The 18458-nt window shown below is 56.7% G+C and overlaps 2 protein-coding genes across 2 annotated transcripts; both read left to right on the top strand.

Annotated features, from left to right (window-relative positions):
• Positions 1 to 2406: 2406 nt before the first annotated feature.
• Positions 2407 to 8326, top strand: NCLIV_010150 (putative RNA recognition motif-containing protein; the record flags this gene model as incomplete). Its single annotated transcript, XM_003880530.1, has 6 exons — positions 2407 to 3156; positions 3622 to 4041; positions 4429 to 5484; positions 5838 to 6090; positions 6634 to 7364; positions 7814 to 8326. 6 exons carry the CDS (start codon positions 2407 to 2409, stop codon positions 8324 to 8326), a joined length of 3723 nt encoding a protein of 1240 aa, XP_003880579.1.
• A 7222-nt stretch (positions 8327 to 15548) lies between these two features.
• Positions 15549 to 18252, top strand: NCLIV_010160 (conserved hypothetical protein; the record flags this gene model as incomplete). Its single annotated transcript, XM_003880531.1, has 3 exons — positions 15549 to 16537; positions 17026 to 17291; positions 17711 to 18252. The coding sequence occupies 3 exons, from the start codon at positions 15549 to 15551 to the stop codon at positions 18250 to 18252; spliced, it is 1797 nt and encodes a 598-aa protein (XP_003880580.1).
• Between the last annotated feature and the right edge of the window lie 206 nt (positions 18253 to 18458).

Genomic DNA, 18458 nt, shown 5'->3' on the forward strand with positions numbered 1-18458 from the left:
GATGCATCTCTGTATGTGAGGAAGCCACGCTGGGAGCACGCGTCCTCGACCCTTAGAGTGTGTTTGGTATAGCGTACCAAATTCCAAGGGAGTGGATGGAGGGAATCCGGCAAAGCGAACATACGTGCATCTAGAGATGCGTCTCTGTGTCTGAGCATCGACACACGTGCATCTCTCTCGGAACAGGCGAATCTCGGACCTCGCGGGACAGTGGCGGGTGTCTTTGCTGGACATCCCTCGCTGCAGAGAGAAGATCTCGAAGGGAAGCCGGTATTTCGTTGTCGGTTTTTTGTCTCCCCTGAAGTGACTCTCTCCGAGTCTAAAAATTGTGTCCGTCTGTGTGTGTGTGTGTGTGGACGCACCCCCCTTTGCCTGTGTTTGGATCACGGACGAAACTGGAGTCCGTGGCTCTTGCTGATCCCGGCTAGGTGTGCTGCCGGCGACAAGGGACGGTGTACACATCTCTTCCAAAAGAACCTTGAGAACGAAGCAGTTTTGTTTTTGATTCGGGGGTTTTCTGTGCTCGTCTCCCTTTGCGTGTGGCGGCGTTCGTTGCGCATGCGTCTCTCTTCCCGCCTCACGACTCTCTTGCAAAGGGCACCCTACATCTTCGTCAGGTTCCGCGTGTTCCGTGAACAAGTCGAGCCGCTTCTCGTGCGGCGTCCCGCCTAAGCAAATCCAGGGGTTCCCTTCCGACCGCGGCTTTCTCGGGGACCTTGTCGGGGCATACATTTTTTCTACACAGCGGGATCGGTCCTCTTTTATATCCGTGCACGCGTGTACCCCGCGTGCGTTTATATGTGTAAGACGCAGTATATGAGCATCTGCGCATACATGTATAAAAAGCTACTAGCCGCTTTGGTTTATCTGCGACCCTAGCCGTAGACATGCACTTGGATGCATGCGTATATGAAATTCGTGTCTGGCCTTGGAATCTGTGTTCCCGATCTATCAGCCGTGCACCGACGACGTGGGAAGATGTACACCTGAATGCGCTGATATCCTACATTCCAGCAGAAAATTTTGTTTCAACGAGTATGACCTTCGGGACCGATCGACGTAGGCGATGAATCTGTAGATTCGGTTCGCGCATGCGTCTCTCGCGCTAAAGGAGGGATCCACCTGCGACCGTTTTTATGTGCGTTTCCACAGCGCTGGCTTCCGAGACAGGCTTGCTGGGCGTGCCGTGCACTTGTATGCGTGCATGCGTTCTCTCTGTCTGTTTTCACCGCCGCATCGGCACACCTACGCAGCGACACTGTAAAAGTGCAATCTTGCCTCTCAGGCCGATCTAAATGTTTCCGTTGTGACTGTCCAGTAACCGCTTTGTGATTTTGCCGAGTGTCTGCAAAAAGTGTGTCTTCGTGGTGTTTTCGCTGTCGGGTTCCGTTCAAAACACCCGCCCGTTGTGCGCCGAGAGAGTGCACAGGAAACGTCGTTCCAGCCTTGGTGTGGCCTGGGCGGGAATCTGGGACTGACAAACAGGGTTTGCCTCTCTGCTCCCTGCAGGCGCCGGGCCCCGGCGAGAGGCAACTCGTTTTATTTTTCATTCACGCGATTTTGTCCACCACGTGTGCATTCCACCTCGAGTGGCAAGCAGGCATCCGCCCGTCCGACTCTCCACCTGAAAAAGACTCTCGCTGCGCCCGCAAACGCCGAGGTGCGGCGTCGCGGGGGTATGACCTCGGTGGGCTCCTTTTCCACCTTTGTGTCCTCTCCTCCGTCATTCGAGAGTGGTCGTTCTCGACCTTTTTTCGATCCGGCCGCCCACCTTGTGCGTCGTCGCACTCCGCCTCTGTCGTCTCCTTCGCTGCTGTCACTTGGACCCCGCGGAGGCTGCTCGTCTCGCCCTCGCGCCGCTCTTCAAGCGCCTCCTCCGCACTCTTCGCCAGGCGCACTCGGCTCGAGCTAACGCGCTGTACCAAAGCATCTGGGCCATGAGAGTTGAGCGTTCTTCATGAGCGCCGGCGCACCTCGAAGCGGCATCGGGAAAACTATATCCAGGGAAACTGGGGAGAGGCGCTGGGGGCGCGGCACGGCTCTCGCGCGAGTCGGTCCCTGGCGAGTACCTTGCTTTCCGATTTCCTTTCCTTTCTGTGCTTGTTCCCGTCCGTTGCCAGCGTCGGCCCCCGTTCACTCCTGGACACCCGAGAGACGGGCCGTTGACGTGGAAGAACCCCAGCACCGGCGTCAGGTTGCATGCGAAGTTTTGTGCGACTCCCTGCAGCACGCGTGACGGACTGCGGAGGGCCCGGTCCCGGCGTTTCTGTGCAGGGGCTTCCTTTGTTGGATTGACGCGCACCACGGTTCCCAGATGCGTGGACCGTGTGCTCTATCCCTCGTGTCGATCTCGAGTTTTTTCGCTTTCCTCTGTCACACTCTGCGCAACGCGTCCTCGAACGAACAATGGCCAACAGCGCGCCTTCGCCGCTTGTGTTAGGGAGCCCCGGATCGGGGGGTGACGGGGCGGGAGAGAAGCAAGGAGTCTCTCTGAACGCGCCGTTACCGACTGAGGCGACGCGAGCTGCGTCTGGGGCTCTGGACTCCAGGCCCGAGAATGGCGAGACGGGGGCGGGAACCCACACTGGGGGCAGCGCACCAGCTGGCGCCTCGCGTGCATCGAGAGCCTCAGCCGCAGCCGGAGAATCCTCCCTTGCCCCGCGTGAATCGCCTGAGGACCGCGTGCTGCTCCCGTCCTCAGAGAGTTCTTCCGCTTCGCACTGCCGCCTGGCCTTGGAGTCAGGGGAGAGCCCCACGTCAGGCAGACGCGGCCCAGGAGACGCAGCCCAGGTGCCGGCGACGGCTGGGGCGCCGGAAGCAGATCTTTCCGGGAGGTGCCTGGAGACGGCTAGCGACTCTGCGCTATGCGGGCTTTCCGTGGCGAGATCCTCAGGGGAGAGCGGCCACGGAGGCTACTTTGTGAACCGCGAAGGACCGCGGGAGAGACAGGGTGGTGGGGCCAGTGAAGACGCAAAGAGAGAAGACGCGGCATCGACAGCAGTTGGAGGAAGGGGACCAAGAGAGGGCGCGGCAGATGGGAAACGAGAGGCAGGCCTGAACGCCGTGGAGAGAACGGAATTGTGCTTGAACGTGATGAAAACGAACGTCTTCGTCTTCCAGATTCCCCTCTCCTGGACAGAAGACGACCTCCACCAGGTATATACAGACTACGGCCCCTGCTTTCTTTATGTCTAATCGCTTTTGTAGACGTGTCGTGCACGTGCGGGTTTGACTTGCATGCTGCTCGGGAACGCTACGATTCCGACGTGCGGGGGGCCTGTGGAAGATGCGCCCAGAGCCGCTGCCATCTCCCGATGTTTGAGAGCGCCCACGTGAACAGAACAAGAGATGCTGGAAAACGTTCGCGGTTTAACAGACAGAATACCCGTATACCTATTTGCCTGCGACAGGAGCCCCTAGACATCTATGTGCCCGCGCGTTTCTGTAACATTCCACCTCGAGGGTAGCGTTCGCGAGTTTGGTGTCTCCTCGGGCCGACTATTTCCCTCGGACACGTAAATGTATCGGTACACACAGGCCTTCCTGTCGGCGCGTAGGTTCATTCGTGTTTTTGTTATCAAGAATTGCCTCGAAAATGCGTTGTGTGTGCCTGTCCTTCAGCAATTCAGCGAGTGGGGCACGATAACGAGCGTGCGTGTGGAGCGCAAGGGCGACGGGCGAAACCGCGGCTACGGCTTTGTCTGTTTCTCGGACGCAGAGAGTGCGCAGAGAGCCGTCGAGAGCATGGATGGGCGGGTGATTGAGGGGAAGCAGCTGAAAGTCTCTTTGAAGAAGCCGAGACAGCAGGAGCGTCACGAAGAGCGAGTACCCGTGGTGCACGCCGTTCAAGGCGCGAGCGGTGCGGTTAAGACTCGGAGCGGCGAAGAAGGGAGAGACGAGCACGGAGATCCTCTGCCTGAGACAAGGTCAACGGAACAGGAGAAAGGACGAAGAACCGGCGCGGGACCAACGGGCGCCGTCAAGTGCTCTCTATTTGTCTTCCACGTGCCCCCGCTGTGGGGAGACGAACAGCTGCTGAAGGTAAGCTTCACTTTCTTTCGACTGTGATGGTCACATAGCCTCTGCGGGCCCCTTCCACGCTCGCGTTCTCCCTGTGTCCCGCGGTCTTCGTGCCTACCTCTCACGTCTTCGGGTGTCCTTCCCGCGTGGTGGCCGTGATTTTCTGCGCGTTTTCTGTCCCCGCCTCCCTCCCGCTACCCGTTTCCTCTCCTGCTCGTCTCCCCTGTCTCTCCCCGTTCCCCTTGCAGTCTTTGGAAGTGTACACCCGTTAGGTAACTCGGCCCGCCCGTTCGAAGTGAGCCACGTCGCCGTACTAGTCAGGTGTTAAGGCAGGAGAGGGGTTTTAGTGCGAGTTTTTCCAGCCCACTCCGTCCGTCTCCCGCTCCCTTTGTCACTGCTTGTTTGCAGCATTTCGAGCTATACGGCCGCTGCGCCAGCGCCGTGGTGGTGCGTCGGCGAGATGGGACCAGCAAGGGGTACGGGTTCGTCGATTTCGAGGACGCCGAGTCCGCCCTCTGTGCGTTGCAGCAGGCGAATCAAGCTCACGTCGACGGCAAACGCCTGAAAGTGTTGCTAAAAACGGAATCCAAGAAACGCCCGCCGTATGCGCACGCGTCTGCAGACAGGGCGCAGGGTGCGCGGAAGAGCGGGCTGCCGAGTGCTGCGCTCCAGAGCCGAGAGCGATGCGGCCTAGGCGACGTCAGTAAGAAGAACCGCCGGGGAGCTGACGAGGACACAGAGCGTCTCGGCAATCTCGCTGCGTGTGGGAGAGAGCGGGGCGGCGGCGAGGAAGACAAGAGCGGCGACGACGCGAGGGCCGCGCGTTCGTTTCGTGGAGCTGCGTTCCACCGCGGCGAGCTGGAGAGTGCGGAAAAGGGGGCGAGGGGCGAGGGGCGCGCGCTCCAGTTGGGCAATTGCGACTCGCCGGAGGCTCCAATGGGAGCGTGCGGCCAGGATCGCGAGAGGAGAAGCCACGACGCGAGAGCTTTGGGCCACCGGCAGCCGACGTCCCTGTCGCGAGACAGGGGACCAGCGGGCGAGGTGGAGACACGCGAGCGCGTCCAGTCCGCGGGTGGCCGAGGCGCAGGAGCCGTGAGAGCGGACGCAGGGGGCGACAGCGCGCGCGGACGGTCGCCAGATCGAGCAGAAGAAAGCTTCCAGACAGGGGTTGCCTGTTTGGACCAGGCGATCGACGGGGATGGAGAGTGCCCCGACGGGACGGCCTCAGGGGACGCGCGCGCTCCGACGCCCGCGGGCGCGGACCTCGCGGAAGATGGAGTCCTTCCTGCAGGAGAGGCCGCGAACGGTCCGTCTGAAAGACGGGGATTACAAAGACCCGGAAATGCGCCAGGCCACGCGCGACGAAGAGACAAACTCGCCGGCGCCGCGCGCTACGGCAGACCGGACTGTACAGTCTTCGTCTTCCATGTCCCTCCAGAGTGGAGCGACTGGGACCTGAGAAGGGTGAGCTTTGGCGGTTGTGGTCCTATACCGTTGGTGAGGTCTTCTGGTGTGCTCGTAAGGACACAGTCAGCGAGACGCGAAACAGGACGAGCGTCGTGAGAGTGACATCGAGGGAGTAACGATTGCAGAGGGGGTGGTACAGAGTCTCGCACCCAACTTGAATTGAGATGCAAGCAAGGTTGAACCGTGTAAACAGGATTTTAGAGTTTGTCTTTTTTCGCGGGCGGCCCGCGTCTGTAGCCGCGAGGCTGGCATGCGCAGGGGCGGTGTCTCGGTGTGCATGCGAACCCGGTTGGTGTTGATCAGCTGTCTTTTCCCGCCTCTGCCGCGACCTCGCGATGTGCTTTCTTCAGCACTTCCGCCACTTGGGACGCATCCGGGCGGCGACGATTCAGCGCGACAAAGACGACGGCCAGAGCCGCGGGTTCGGCTTCATCACTTTCGGCTCGCCCGCTGCTGCACTCAGCGCGGTCGCCGGCATGAACGGATTCCACACGGGAAACAAATATTTGAAGGTGATGTTGAAGAGCACGGACAGAGGCGATGGAAAGGGCGAGGAAGGCGGAGACCGCGAGGAGAGAGAGAAACGAGAGAAGAAACGGGGAGGTGAGGCGCGACTGGGTTGTGGAACGCGACGGGTTGGAAGCCACAGGGAAATCGGAAACACAAACAAAAAACCGGCACACACAGGGCAACGTGGACGGAGGCAGAACCGGTGAAGATTGTGCACAACCGAGTTACCTGAGACAGGGGTGAAACGCTTTCTTCTAACGGGTACCTGTGTCAAGGATGAGTAGTAGAGTCTCTCATCGTGAGGAATTGCAGGCCCCTGCCGCGTACCAAAAACGCGCGAGCACATTCCTGTTCCGTCTGAGAGTCTCGTCTTCTGGTCCTCGCTCTCAGGTACAAAGCACAGCAGCGTTCGTGGTTTTTGTCTCGTCATGTCCGTCGCATCTGATTTCAGACACCGTGTTCTATCTGTCTTCCCCGCCGTCGTTTTGTTGTCTTCCGTTTTCCGTTCTTCTCTGGAAGCCATCATCTGCATCCTTGGTGCGTCGTCTTCTCTCGGTGTACCTGTAGCATATCGCTTTGTTCTGTACCCACCATGTAGCGACACCGCCTTTTGTGTGCTTCCTTTTGGTCTTCCAGAAGAGCAGGGACGAGGGACAGGCCCTAGCGCAGCCGACGGCGGGCGGCGAGGCCCGAGTCAGAGAGGAGACAGGGGCGAGCAAGGAGACTGGCACGGCTCGTCTGTGGGGCCGGCATCGAGGGGACACCATGGAGGGCCGTCGGGTTCGGCGTGTCGGGGCGGGCACCCCACGCGCGATCGCCCGGAAGGTCGACGAGGACCACGGGGCATCTCTTCGTGTCCGCTCTCGGGGAAAGCACTGCAGCTTGCGTCTGAGCCGCCACGGGCTTCGTTGCTCCTCGCCGCCTTGCCAGTCCCCGCTGAGTCCACGGAGTGGCCAGATCAGGCAGACGAAGGCGCGTGCTCGCACACGCAGAGGCCGTCTCAGAGGAGTGCTGCAGCGGGAGGCTGTCGAGGCGAGGCAACGGACGAGCGCGTGAGCATGCCTTTGACCTCCCCGCTTGAGCCTTCTTTTTCGAGCGCGCCCTATGCCGCATCTCCCGGTGCTCTCGGGCACGCTCAGAGTCCCGCGCAGACGACGCCGGCTGGGTTGTGTGGAGACAGAAACCAAGGTCTTTTGTGTGGCGGAGTGCCTCACGTGTTTCCCCTCTTGCCCGTTGGCGACGGGAGAGGAACGACGCTAGGCGGGAAGGCAGGCGTGGGCCCTCACAGCCACGTGCGTCAGTCTGCGCGAGTGTCCGCAGGCTCCGCGGTGTCCGGCCTGCACTCTCAGCCGTTGCCGCGGCCTCAGGTAAGCCGGTGCGTCGAGAGCGAGTGACAACGAGAGGCAAGAACAGAGGCAGAAGGGAGACGGACCCGAAAGTCGCAGGTCAGAGAACGGGACATTCAGGAGGAAGAAGCCTTGAAGCCGAGGACGCGCCGAGGAGTGAAAAACGGGCAATCGCGTACGGAAACTCACCGAGAGCGAGAGGAAAGGCAAAGAAGGGGGGAGGTGCGGAGGGGGGGAAAGCTCGCGTGGACCGGCGTTCCTCTCTGTATATCCGGAGACATGTTTGTTGTGCTAGGGCGTTTTTAAAAGGGTACATACATATATATGTATAACCGTGTATTGATATGTATATGGTTGAGAGGAGGGACGGGATATATGTGCGCGTCTACGTGCACAGAGAAGCAGATCGGTTTGTACCGGGTGTTTGTGCACAGGTGTTTGTGCGTTGCGCGTGTCTGTCTTTCCTGTAGACATGGCTCTCAGGCGCTCCGCCGCCTCCTCCGCACCATCAACCGATGAGTGCAGGCAAGACAGGCTTTCTGCCCCAGGCCACGAGTGGCTGCTTCGCCTCTCCTCCGTTTGTCAGTGAAGGTCTGCCGACGCCGTACGGCCACGATCCGTCTTCTCTCTCTTCCCTCTGTCTGCACCACGCCCCGATGTCTCACGACTGTGGACCGGTGGCGTCGTCTGTGGGCTACCACGAAAGTGTGAATGAAGGCATGAGACTGCCGCCGGAAATCGCGATGGGAGCCGGAGGACAGGCCAGAGGGCATCCGAGCTCGCATGCGCCCTTCTTTCCGTCGCCGTTCCCTTCTTCATCTCCGGCTTTCGTGCACACAGCCCGTAGCGAGACGGGTTCGCGATCAGGCAACCCTCGAGCTCGGCAAGGCCCGGAGTCTCCTGTCCCGGCCGGTCCTGAAGGGCGAGGCGACGAGGCGACAGGCGGGGGTCGACCTGTGAGGTCCCAGAATCCAGCTTACTAGAGTTGGAGGCCGAAGTGCAAGAGGGGACAGATCGGCGGAAGTACCGGATACGAAAATGGGACCGCGTGGCCGTTTCTGCTTCCTTCTCTCTCCCCAGGCCTCTCCGCCCTCGCGCAGACTTGGAGGGATGGGCAGGTGGAGCTCGCACCACTTTGAGCGTTGAGACCGAGTCTGAAGAGGCAGGAAACGGCGATGGGGAAGGAACGAAGGCGAGTGACAACGGAGAGAGGAAGAAAAACGCTGTAGAAATCGCGGGAGAGAGAATGGCGTGCTTCCCCGACATTTCGTGATTTCAAAAAGTGCCAGTGTAGAAACAAGATGAAGTCGCTGCTAACATTACATTCCTTTTGCTTCTGCTAGCTGTGGCCCAAGCCGTGGCAGGCAGGAAAAGGTTTTGGTTCGGTTTCGGAACACCTCCGGAACTGCGCCCAACTCCGCAGGTTCTCTTCTCTCTTCGCTGTCTCGTGTCTCACCTTCTTTTTCCACTCGCCTGTCTTCGTGCCCGTGTTGCATTTTCTCTCACCTCGCACTGTCGCATTCGGTACTCAGCGTGGAATCCGCTATGTCGAGTCTCGCTCTGGAAGGACCAGACGAGAGACTCGGCCCTGCCAAAAAAAGGCGTGTGTTTGTGAAGGAGTCACGAAGTTACCCGTTTGTCGCGCGTTGGGAAACGCGGGGAGATGGTGGTCCTTCGGATTTTTTCCCGCTTTCTCGTTCGTCTGTGCGTGTGCAACTGGAGGGGAACGGGAACTCGTGCACGGCACGAAAACAGAGAGGGGAATGTATTTTTTCGTGTTTGGAGTGCCTTTACAGACGCATCCGTATTTTTCGCGGACATCTCCACCCTGTTGCCATGTTCTAGCTTTTGTATCTGATTTCTCCTCCTTCTGCATGCAGCCATAGGCGCATTGTGGCCGTTTTTTTATCGAGTCGTTGTGCGCTTTTTTCCGCGTCTTGAGTTTTTCTTTCTCTCGCGAAGTCCGGGGAACTAGAGAGGAACGGGTTTGAGAGCGGTAGAGACCACCAAGAATCAGCCAGCGAAAGTGTGGGGGTGCGGGAGCGGGAGAGAAGATGACGGGAACGATTCGAGGAGGCGACCAGTCGTCTGTTGCACATCTCTAAAGCTCGGCTCTCGAGACAAAAACCCATGGATCTGTTGGTCTGTCTATGATCGGGAAAGGGTGACAGGGAATACAGGAGGTGACGACATTCGAGAGCCAGAAAGTCCGTGCACTGAGAGCATAACCCAAAGCACATTGTTGACGACACAGTGGTTGGCCTTCCTTTGTGGTGCCTTTCCGTCGTATCCATATTGTAATGGCCATATATATCTATATATGTAGAAAGTGTGTACTGGCGTACCGCTGTGTACGTGCATGCGAGTGTAGATGCTTAGTGATGGCCGACGAACACATCGGCACATGGGACGGAAAACGCTCCAGATACGTCTGTACATATGTGAGCGTGTGAGGGTGTACTTCCGAATGCACAGAACCGTGAGATAGAGGTGACTCATCTCTCTTTTTTCATTAAGTATATACAGGCGTTTCTGGATAATACGTATATATGGAGAATATGCATATAAATATGTATTTCTTCGAACATCTGTGGAGATTTTGTTCTGCGTGTACGGAGGTATGTCCGTCTCAAAGGTACGCGTATATATATACCCACTGGTATTATCCATGTCTCTTCCCGTTTTTGATATACAGCAAAGTGCGATCGGCGGCATGAGCTGCAGAGTGCGGCGACCGTCAGTGTTGCCTGGTATCTACTGGAATCGCGCAAAATGTATATAAGTATTCACGGTTGTCTTGTCTCTCTGCAGACACCGTATTTCGTTTTCGCGGGATATTTATATAGGTGCATGTATATTTGTACTCTGTACCGAGCTCTGCATCGGGCTCGGCACAGTACAGTGCACATGTAGGTAACCAGAGCATTTCTTGTTGGAAAAAACAGCGGATATCCGAGAGGAACAATGAGGAACCTAAGGTTTACGAGATATCCGTTGGGTCTCCTCTCGTTGGTGCCTTCGTCGTGATGGGCTTTCAGGGGGTCGGTGGGTGGTTACATGCTACACAAGTGTGGTCTCTAAGCACAGGATCTTCGATCATCTTCGCAATGAGGACGAGGAAACCGGTTTCTGCGAAGGGAAGCTCGCCGTGTGGCACGTTAAAAAAGAGCAAGGAGACGTGAGCAGTTTTTCACATCCGCATGCTTTGGCATTGTTTTTTTACGCAGGACTCCGAAGGGACATTCGACGAGATCACATGATGCATATATAAATATAGGACCATCGGGACATATTTATTATGTGTAAGTGTGCATGCATGGGTCCCTTTTCTTTGAGGTCGCAGGGTGTCGTCTAGCGGATATAGGATAAAACGAGGGAGCTGTGCGTGTACGTGCTTCATTATCTGTCGAACTTCGACGTTGGCGGGTAGTCGTGAAGTTTTTTTTCCGGAGCGTCTGCTTCCCCTCGTTCATTGACACAAGCACACTTATGTAGAGAACGAATCGTTACATGTACATTGGTCTAGTGTGGAACTCGACGAGCGGGAAAGTAGAGGGTCTGACGAAGGCAGGGTATTCATGGGGGGGACCTGGTACCTGTAATTATGTATGCGTGACAGTGTTTTAGCGGGTAGTTACAAGAACGCACTTCTGTGCGGTACGTTTGTTGTTCTCGTGTGTACGTAATGCCAAGTTCCGTGTACACGTACGTCTAGGGAAGAAAGCGTGCACGCCCTTGAACACAAATGCCTGTGTCAGTCTGTTTTTGCTGGGGTCGAGCACACTAAACCGTTTCAACCAACACACGTAAATACCTCACCAGAAGGGTGCCGGAAAAGAGGACGTGCGTGGCCTCTGTGACGTTGACTTGTCTCTCCCCGTCACCTGGAAAACGACAGGGGACGCTCCGGCATGTGCGATTATGAGCAAGCTTTTGCGTGCACCGGGAGCTACGCCTTCGCGTAATTTTGACTCCGGCTATGTAGTGTAGAATTTTGAAAGCTACAGCTGTTGCTATCATTCTCATCTCAGGCGTAGAAATGACGTAGGGCCGTAAGCACAGTGAGCGCGTTCGCAGCGAAAAGTGGAGATGACGAGTCTGATGGTGGCAATGAGCGAGGAAGAAAGAAACCCTAAGTTGACATTCTAGACCTCTTTGTCCTCAGTGTGCAACTATTCATGATGGCCATCAGTGGTCTGCGTATGGTAAGATAGACAGAAATTTGGTTTCCTCAACTCTCACCCGTCCACGCAACCTAGTGACTGTCAGTTCGGGTAAAGTGTGACTAGCAGAACCCACGCGAGCACATCCTGGTAAGCAAGAGGAGTCATCGACAACATAAAATGCATATATTGCTGAGTCTCAGAAAAGAGTACTTCCCTGTCAAGCTTCACACCACCATATCGGCATCCAAGGGGAAACTCAAGTGGACACGACGCCAATTCGGATCCTGCTTATTTGGACGTAGTCGTCTTGCTCATGTTGTTTGTTTGTGCCCTGTACGCATCGCTCTGCGGTCGGACTAGACATAGAGACCACCGCCTGCATGCACTAACAAACTCATAGTAGGCCTTGCTTGTCATCCCGTAGTGCATCTGAGACGTAATTACATGAGAGAGTGTTGCTTTGCATTGGCACACTTGTGAGCAACAGTCAGCAGCTCTCCATTCCCGTGTTTGCAAGCAGATAGATCCTGTGGGATTATCAGCCTTTTGTTTCCGAGTTCACTTTCGAACATACAGACCTTGGAATTCGAAGCAGTGAGTGTACGATCGCAAACAAGCTTGTTCCGACTGCATTCCACTCCATCCTGCCGGTCTTGTCTACGGTGGGCCCTTGAAAAGCACTGTGGAAGAACTTGTTTGTGGCCAGCGGGATAAATGTTGTGCCTGCAAGGTGCTTTGCCTTTTCACATGTCGCTTATCGAAAGTTTGAAAAAACGCAAAATGATACTGAGGATCAGGTCGGCCCGACTGAACCCTACAGGTCCTTTAGGCTTGGCGAAGGCAAGAGTAGTGGAGCGTTGACGGGGTCTTACGAGTACATGAGCCTTTCTTTCCAAGCACCAGACCAAACAGTACAAGTGGCAAAGACCTTTGCCACATCCAAATCAAGGTGCGCAGACAGCCTTGAGATGCGGAACAGGCTACCTTCTCATTAAATCTGTGCTGTCTAGGGCGCGCAACGGCGCAGCAGCTGTTTCCGTGGCATCAACCGTGTGTTCCGTGAGTTCACTAGCCCTTCCGGGTACCCCTGGCGACAACTGGGGTTTTCAAGGGACTGAAGCAAAAAAGGCAGCACACGCTTTGTGGTTATGTCCGGCTGAGGCTGAACCCCTGGGTTAGGGATCTTGTTCCAGTCGTTTAGCAGAGGTGCGTCGTCCCCGACATTGTCTCCGCGCCACCAAGAACGCCGGAGAGACACGGTTGAAAGGCCAACCTCTGAGCCATTGCCCCCCCACCGATGGGTCCGTGAAATCTCCAGGTTGCCGAATGACACAGGCGGCCATTGGGCATTATCTTGCGATTTCTTTTGTCTCGTGCAGTGAGAAACGGGTGGGGTACAAGGACGGCCGGCATCCTAACTGGCGCCTCCATCCTATCTGAAATATCCGCGTATTGGAACACATGTTTTCACTTCACGCGTTTCACGTCCGTTTGTGGTGGACGTAAATCCTTTTGGCGTGGGGAAACCCAGTCAGCACATAGTCTCTGTTGGTGCGAGATCCGTGAACCGACGTCCTCGGCATGCTTTTCCAGACAGGGGCCCCACGCGGTGCACCATCCCTGTTGGAACTCGAGTCGTTGTCCCCCTGTCAGCCACGCATGAAGCGAAGTGAACAGCATGCATCCCGGCATGAGGGGCACTAAGGAGATCCGGTGGTAATCGCTATTTTGCGGTAGATGTCGGCGCCTCCCGCGGTTTTCGTGCGGCTGCACGACCCTCTTGAGCGTTGCGCGGTTTACCGGGCGGGACGGGTGCAAGGGAGACAGCAGAGCGCATGGTGCACGGCTGGTGAGGTTGGCATGCTCGACTTGCAACCGAGTCTGGACGCGGGCCTGAGCGCAGTGACTGGATTCAAGTTCGTGGCCTTGCTTGGGGCACCGCTTCCAGGGGGGATGCGAACAGGTGCTGCAGAGAGGGAGTCGCGCACCAGACAAACATAATTTTCCTTCTTCGCTCTCTGATCTTTTTCTGAACGAAGCCTTCTCCTGGATCCCTCTGTTTATGTCGCTTTGAGTCCAGTGCTACTGCTTCCGTGCTCTTTAGATCTACGCTTTAACGACTCCCGCGGGGTTTACTACGTTGCACTTTTGCTCGAGTACCGCTGAGCCGCCTGCATCCGAGGCGCGCTCCTTACGCAGCATACGGCACCACGCGTCACTGTCAAGGGGGGCGCTGCATTTGATCGTCCCACCAATAAAAACCGTTTTCTCACGAACATAGCAGGCTTATCCGTCCTGTTAAGCCATTCGACAAATTGCATGGTTGTATGCTTTTTGTGGAGTGGCGTCCAATGCACTTTTTTTCATACTTTTCCTGTCTGGTACTGTGGCTGGGGTCCAAGTGATACCTGGTTTGGCACAGCGGCATTCTGTGGGGCGCTGCGACAGTCTGTAGCGTACAGACAGTTGATAGAGGCATACGCCTATCTGGTCGCGCCTTCGTATTGCGAGCGACTGGCATAAAACATCTCCGCTACGCTGTGACCTGTTTTGTATCCCCCGAATCAGGTGTTTTTTTGCGATCCGTAAGTGGATCGAACCCTTTTCACCGCTCCGTACGCAACGACCAAGGGGTACGGCAGCAATTTGGCGACAGAACGGCCCATAGATCGCTGCCCAGAAAATTTCTCTTGGAAAGGGACGGTGACCAAAGAAGCGAACACGAAAGAAGAGAAAAACCAAAAAACGGGCGTGAATTGCTCTGTATATGTGAACGGACGTGGTACGCTCTTCCATTTTGCATTGAAAACTCGCGCTTTTAAGTGCAGGTGTGGGCATGCAGCATGCTGTTGCTGAAAACAGGCACAGCGTATTTGTGATTGGAGAACGACTCTCCTCCGTGTCCATCGATAGTGCTGCAGCGGTTCGGCAGACAACCCCTTGCCAGTTGCTTACACTTGAGACCACGGTTGTCGGAAAACGACGTGCCCGGCCGAATTGATCACTGTCTACCAACCGCTTTGTTTCACGGAATAGAACGCGTATATGTCTCATGTTTGTGTGCATTTGATTTTGTAGCTCTTACGTGTTGTATATGCATGTGGGAAACCGACTATATTCGTGGCAAGTGTCATTGGTACGCTGTTCTCTTTTGTAAGCTGTGCTCGTGGCATTAGTTCGACTGCGTTGTCTCTTAACTGTCGAACCTTCGCCCCCACGCCTCCTCCATCTCGAAGAATTGCTTCAGTTGTTTCCGGCCTCTTTCTACGGTAATCGTTCTGCTGCCAAATTTCGCCGTAATTCGTCTCGCGACTTTCCTCTTCCTGGACAGCCTAACTTCAATCGTGCTGAAGACAGGGAACCCTACAGGCCGAGCGCCGGAAGGGTACACGACGTAGCTGCATTTAATCCTCCGCGTACGTCGCCATTGCTCTGACATTAAGCGGCCCACCCCGTTCGAACCAGAACTGAGGAGAAGTTTAGCTGGCGAAGATGAGCTGGAAAAATGGGACTTTGGACAACCGGAAAGTCTGGGACCTTGGCGGACACTTCCTGCGTATCTGTCGGTTACTTCATGCCTTCTCGTCGTTCCCACTTTTATCTCGGTTCCTAAAACCTCTCGTTGCGCAGCAAATGTCTTTCCGTTTCCCTTTGTGCAGTCCCCCTTTCTGTAATTTCTATCGTTGCAGGCGTGGGGAAGCATCAGCGGCTGCATTTAATAACGCAGGGCAAGGCTATTCTTTCTCGATGTTGCTGGATTGCGGCTGATCTACATCCGGAAAAACGGCAATTCCAGTTGCATGTAGATGTGGCAGCGTCCGACGCACTAGTTGTTCGCTTGAAAATCGTGAAGTGTCACGGGGAGATTGGAAACTCGCACTGTTGCTCATCGCAGAGTTGGCGTCTCCTGTTTACGTACAGGGTTTCAGCCTTTTTGGGACGCGCGACTCTTGGCCCACAGCATTTTTCGCCTCTTTGGGCGCCACTTCAAAGGGAAAAAACGGGAAATATCCTTGACTCTTATCGGTTCCGAGCTACGATGGCAGACCTACAAGATCAGTCATTTTCGGGCTCTGCTGGACTGGACACCCCAATCCCGGCCTCGATCATGTACGACGCGGACCTCTCCAAAATCTTCTCCGCCCTCGCTGCGCCTCTCCTGCAGAGCCAAGAGATTGGGTTGTCGGGTGAAGACTTGGCGAGTTCTGCGGAGACGAATGCTGAAGACTCCACGCCGCGTTGCGCTGAGGACCAAGACGGCGCTTTGGCAGACGCTTGCGGCATTCGACCCGGCAAAGGCTGTCAGGCGTCTTTGAGTGACCAGTCGCCGCCGTGCCAGGGAGACTTCGCAAGCGACCTGACCTTCGCCGCCCTCCAGGCTCTGGCGGGGCATCTGGAGGGCCTCTCGAAGGGGGTTCGTGGCGACGCCGCGACGCACCCAGGCAAGAGCCGCGAAAAGTGCTCGTCGCGTACCAGAACCCAAGGCGAGAAGTACTGCGCGTCTGAAGAAGCTCTCCGGAGATTTGCGGCGAGTGACAACGTTGAAGCGTCTCGCGTGTCTGTCGCCTCGGGACGACAGAGGTGGGGAGATGAGAGAGGTTGCGGAAAGGCGGCGCTGGACGTGGAAAGAAGTGCTGACTCCTCGCGCTCCGTCGACGCCTTGCACCCGGAGATCTCCAGAGACCTCCGACTGGAAGGGCTGTCTTCAGCGATGGCGCTGTTTGGCGGCCGCGGGCTGAAGCGAGCGGCATCCGACACTTTCGACGGAGAGGGATTCGATACCTCGCCCACAGACAGCACGCGCTCGTCCGGGGATGGATCGCGGAGTGAGAGGCGGAAGAGCCCCAAGATTGGAGACATGGACTCGAGGAAAAGGAGCGACTGCGAAATCCTGGGCGTCGACCAGCTTCTGAAGGAAGACATGGAAGACGTCCTCGAACTGGAACAAGCTACCTCACAGCTGCTGTTCAGCGACAGCGACTCTGGAGCTTGTTTGCGTGAGACGCCACACAAGTCCCAGCTCTCCAGGTACAGCGTGCAGTTGTGTTTAGGATTCGCTGTGTCGCGTTGCCTCGTGTGTAGATACCTCTCAGTGGAACAACTGCCGTGAAGACCTACGTCGTGCTCTGTCCAAACGCCTGAAATTTGGATGTTCTCCATCGACCAGGCAATGCGAAATAGAGTGTGGAGCATATTCTGCATATTCCTCTTTGCGTAGAACCAGCTCAGACGTGCATCTTGCTGACGCGCTGAGATTTTGGCTTGGTGCACTGTCACCAGTGCCCTGTCGCCGCACCGGGAAACTTTAAATAGATATCGTGTATAGAGCTCAGGCGGGCGCCTTGAGAGGTATCTATTGGGAAAAGGCACACACACGTGACCAGACTGGTGAATTCAAGGAGTGAGTGGCTCGGGAGGCTACCACTCCCGCATCGAGACGATAACAGTTGCGCCTCGGAAAACGTCTGGCTGCGGTAGCCACATGAGGATTGCGTCCGTCTTGCCGTTGCGTGCAGGGGCCTGCTTGACCTGGCATCTCCCGCTGTCAGAACTTTCGACGTGCTCGCGTCATCGCGATCGCCACATTTCGGTTCGGGTGTCAAGGCCGGACCGACTGGGGGACAGGCGTCGACGAGCGGGCTTCCGAGCATCCTGCCTCGATCGTTCCGCAGCCGCAGCGACTACCTTTCGTTGTGCAGTTTGCAGACTGGATCCTCGGATCTAGGAAAAGAACGGGAGCCTCGGAGTCTCGACGAGCTCAAGTCTCTCGCTGGCAACGAAGGTAAGCAGGCACCTGTAGTCATCAGAGAGTCGGGGCGCTGTCTCTCATGGCTCTGGACCTCTTCCGCGGGAGGAACTGGTGCATTGAGCAGGACAGGAGTGGAAAGGGCTGCGGACGGGTCGGGTTCCCTGTGGGTGCCCGCGGGGAGACGCGCAGCCGCGCGGCACATGGCACACTTTCACACGCGTGGGTGGCGCAGGCGTTCAGATCACGCTCAGCGCAGAGCCGTCCGTCCATCGGCCTCATTTCGTGGCGTGAGGTCGAGACTCGTGAGATTTCTCCGTTTCGAGATGTATAGTCGTTTGCCTTTCTGGTGACCGTTCACGGTCTCCACGAGTCAGAACGCCTTTCTGGGGCGACGTCGATGTGCCCAGAAGCAACCGACTCTGCCATTCCTCTGGTTTTCTTGTGTGTTCCAGAGCTGGGCCTGACGGAGATTCACATTCTCGCCGAAGGCCTGGCCAGAGAATTCATGGAGACATGCTGTGCGAGGCTGAGGCCTGAGGGGTACCGTAACTGCCGCCTGAAGTACCGTCGGGACAACTTGTCCTTCACCGTCGTGTCCTCGAAGGGTTGGTCAGGATGCAACAGTCCGCGGGAAGACGGTCGCCAAGGAAGATGTACCCCCAGATCGGCCTTGAAGGAGGGGCCGTGGTCGGCAGGGGCTGGAATGTTTGTGGCTCCTTTTGGATCGGCCGGAGGCAACAGTGGACTGCTGGCAAACGCATGTGGAGAGCCCCGCCAGTCTTGTGGGTCAAGTCCTATGGGGGAGAGCGGAGTCAACGACTCTACTGTGGCAGCCGTCGTGAACGCGTTTTTGAAAGCCACGTCTATCCTTGCGGATGCGACAGCGCAGCAGCCTCGAGAGCGACTAGGCGCAGGCGACGGCACGCGAGGATTTAGGTCCTGGTCCAACACCAAAGCGGAGTATCAGTTGGAGGCTTTCCGCAGATCGGCGTAAGGCCACTGGTGGAGAGGAGACACTCAGGCAGAGGTGTAGAGCGCTCGCGTGCCTACGTGCGTCTGCCTGGTGTCCCAACGAGAAATGACATTCCAAACGAGAGAAGACACATCATCCCTGTTTGGCGTCTTCGGTGGACGTGGTGGATTTGCCTTCTGACGCCGGGAGGCCTGTCTCGGGAGACCGTGGTCAACGACCGAGTGTTT

The sequence above is a fragment of the Neospora caninum genome, chromosome IV (genome assembly GCF_000208865.1).
Source record: "Neospora caninum Liverpool complete genome, chromosome IV".
Lineage (NCBI taxonomy): Eukaryota > Apicomplexa > Conoidasida > Eucoccidiorida > Sarcocystidae > Neospora > Neospora caninum.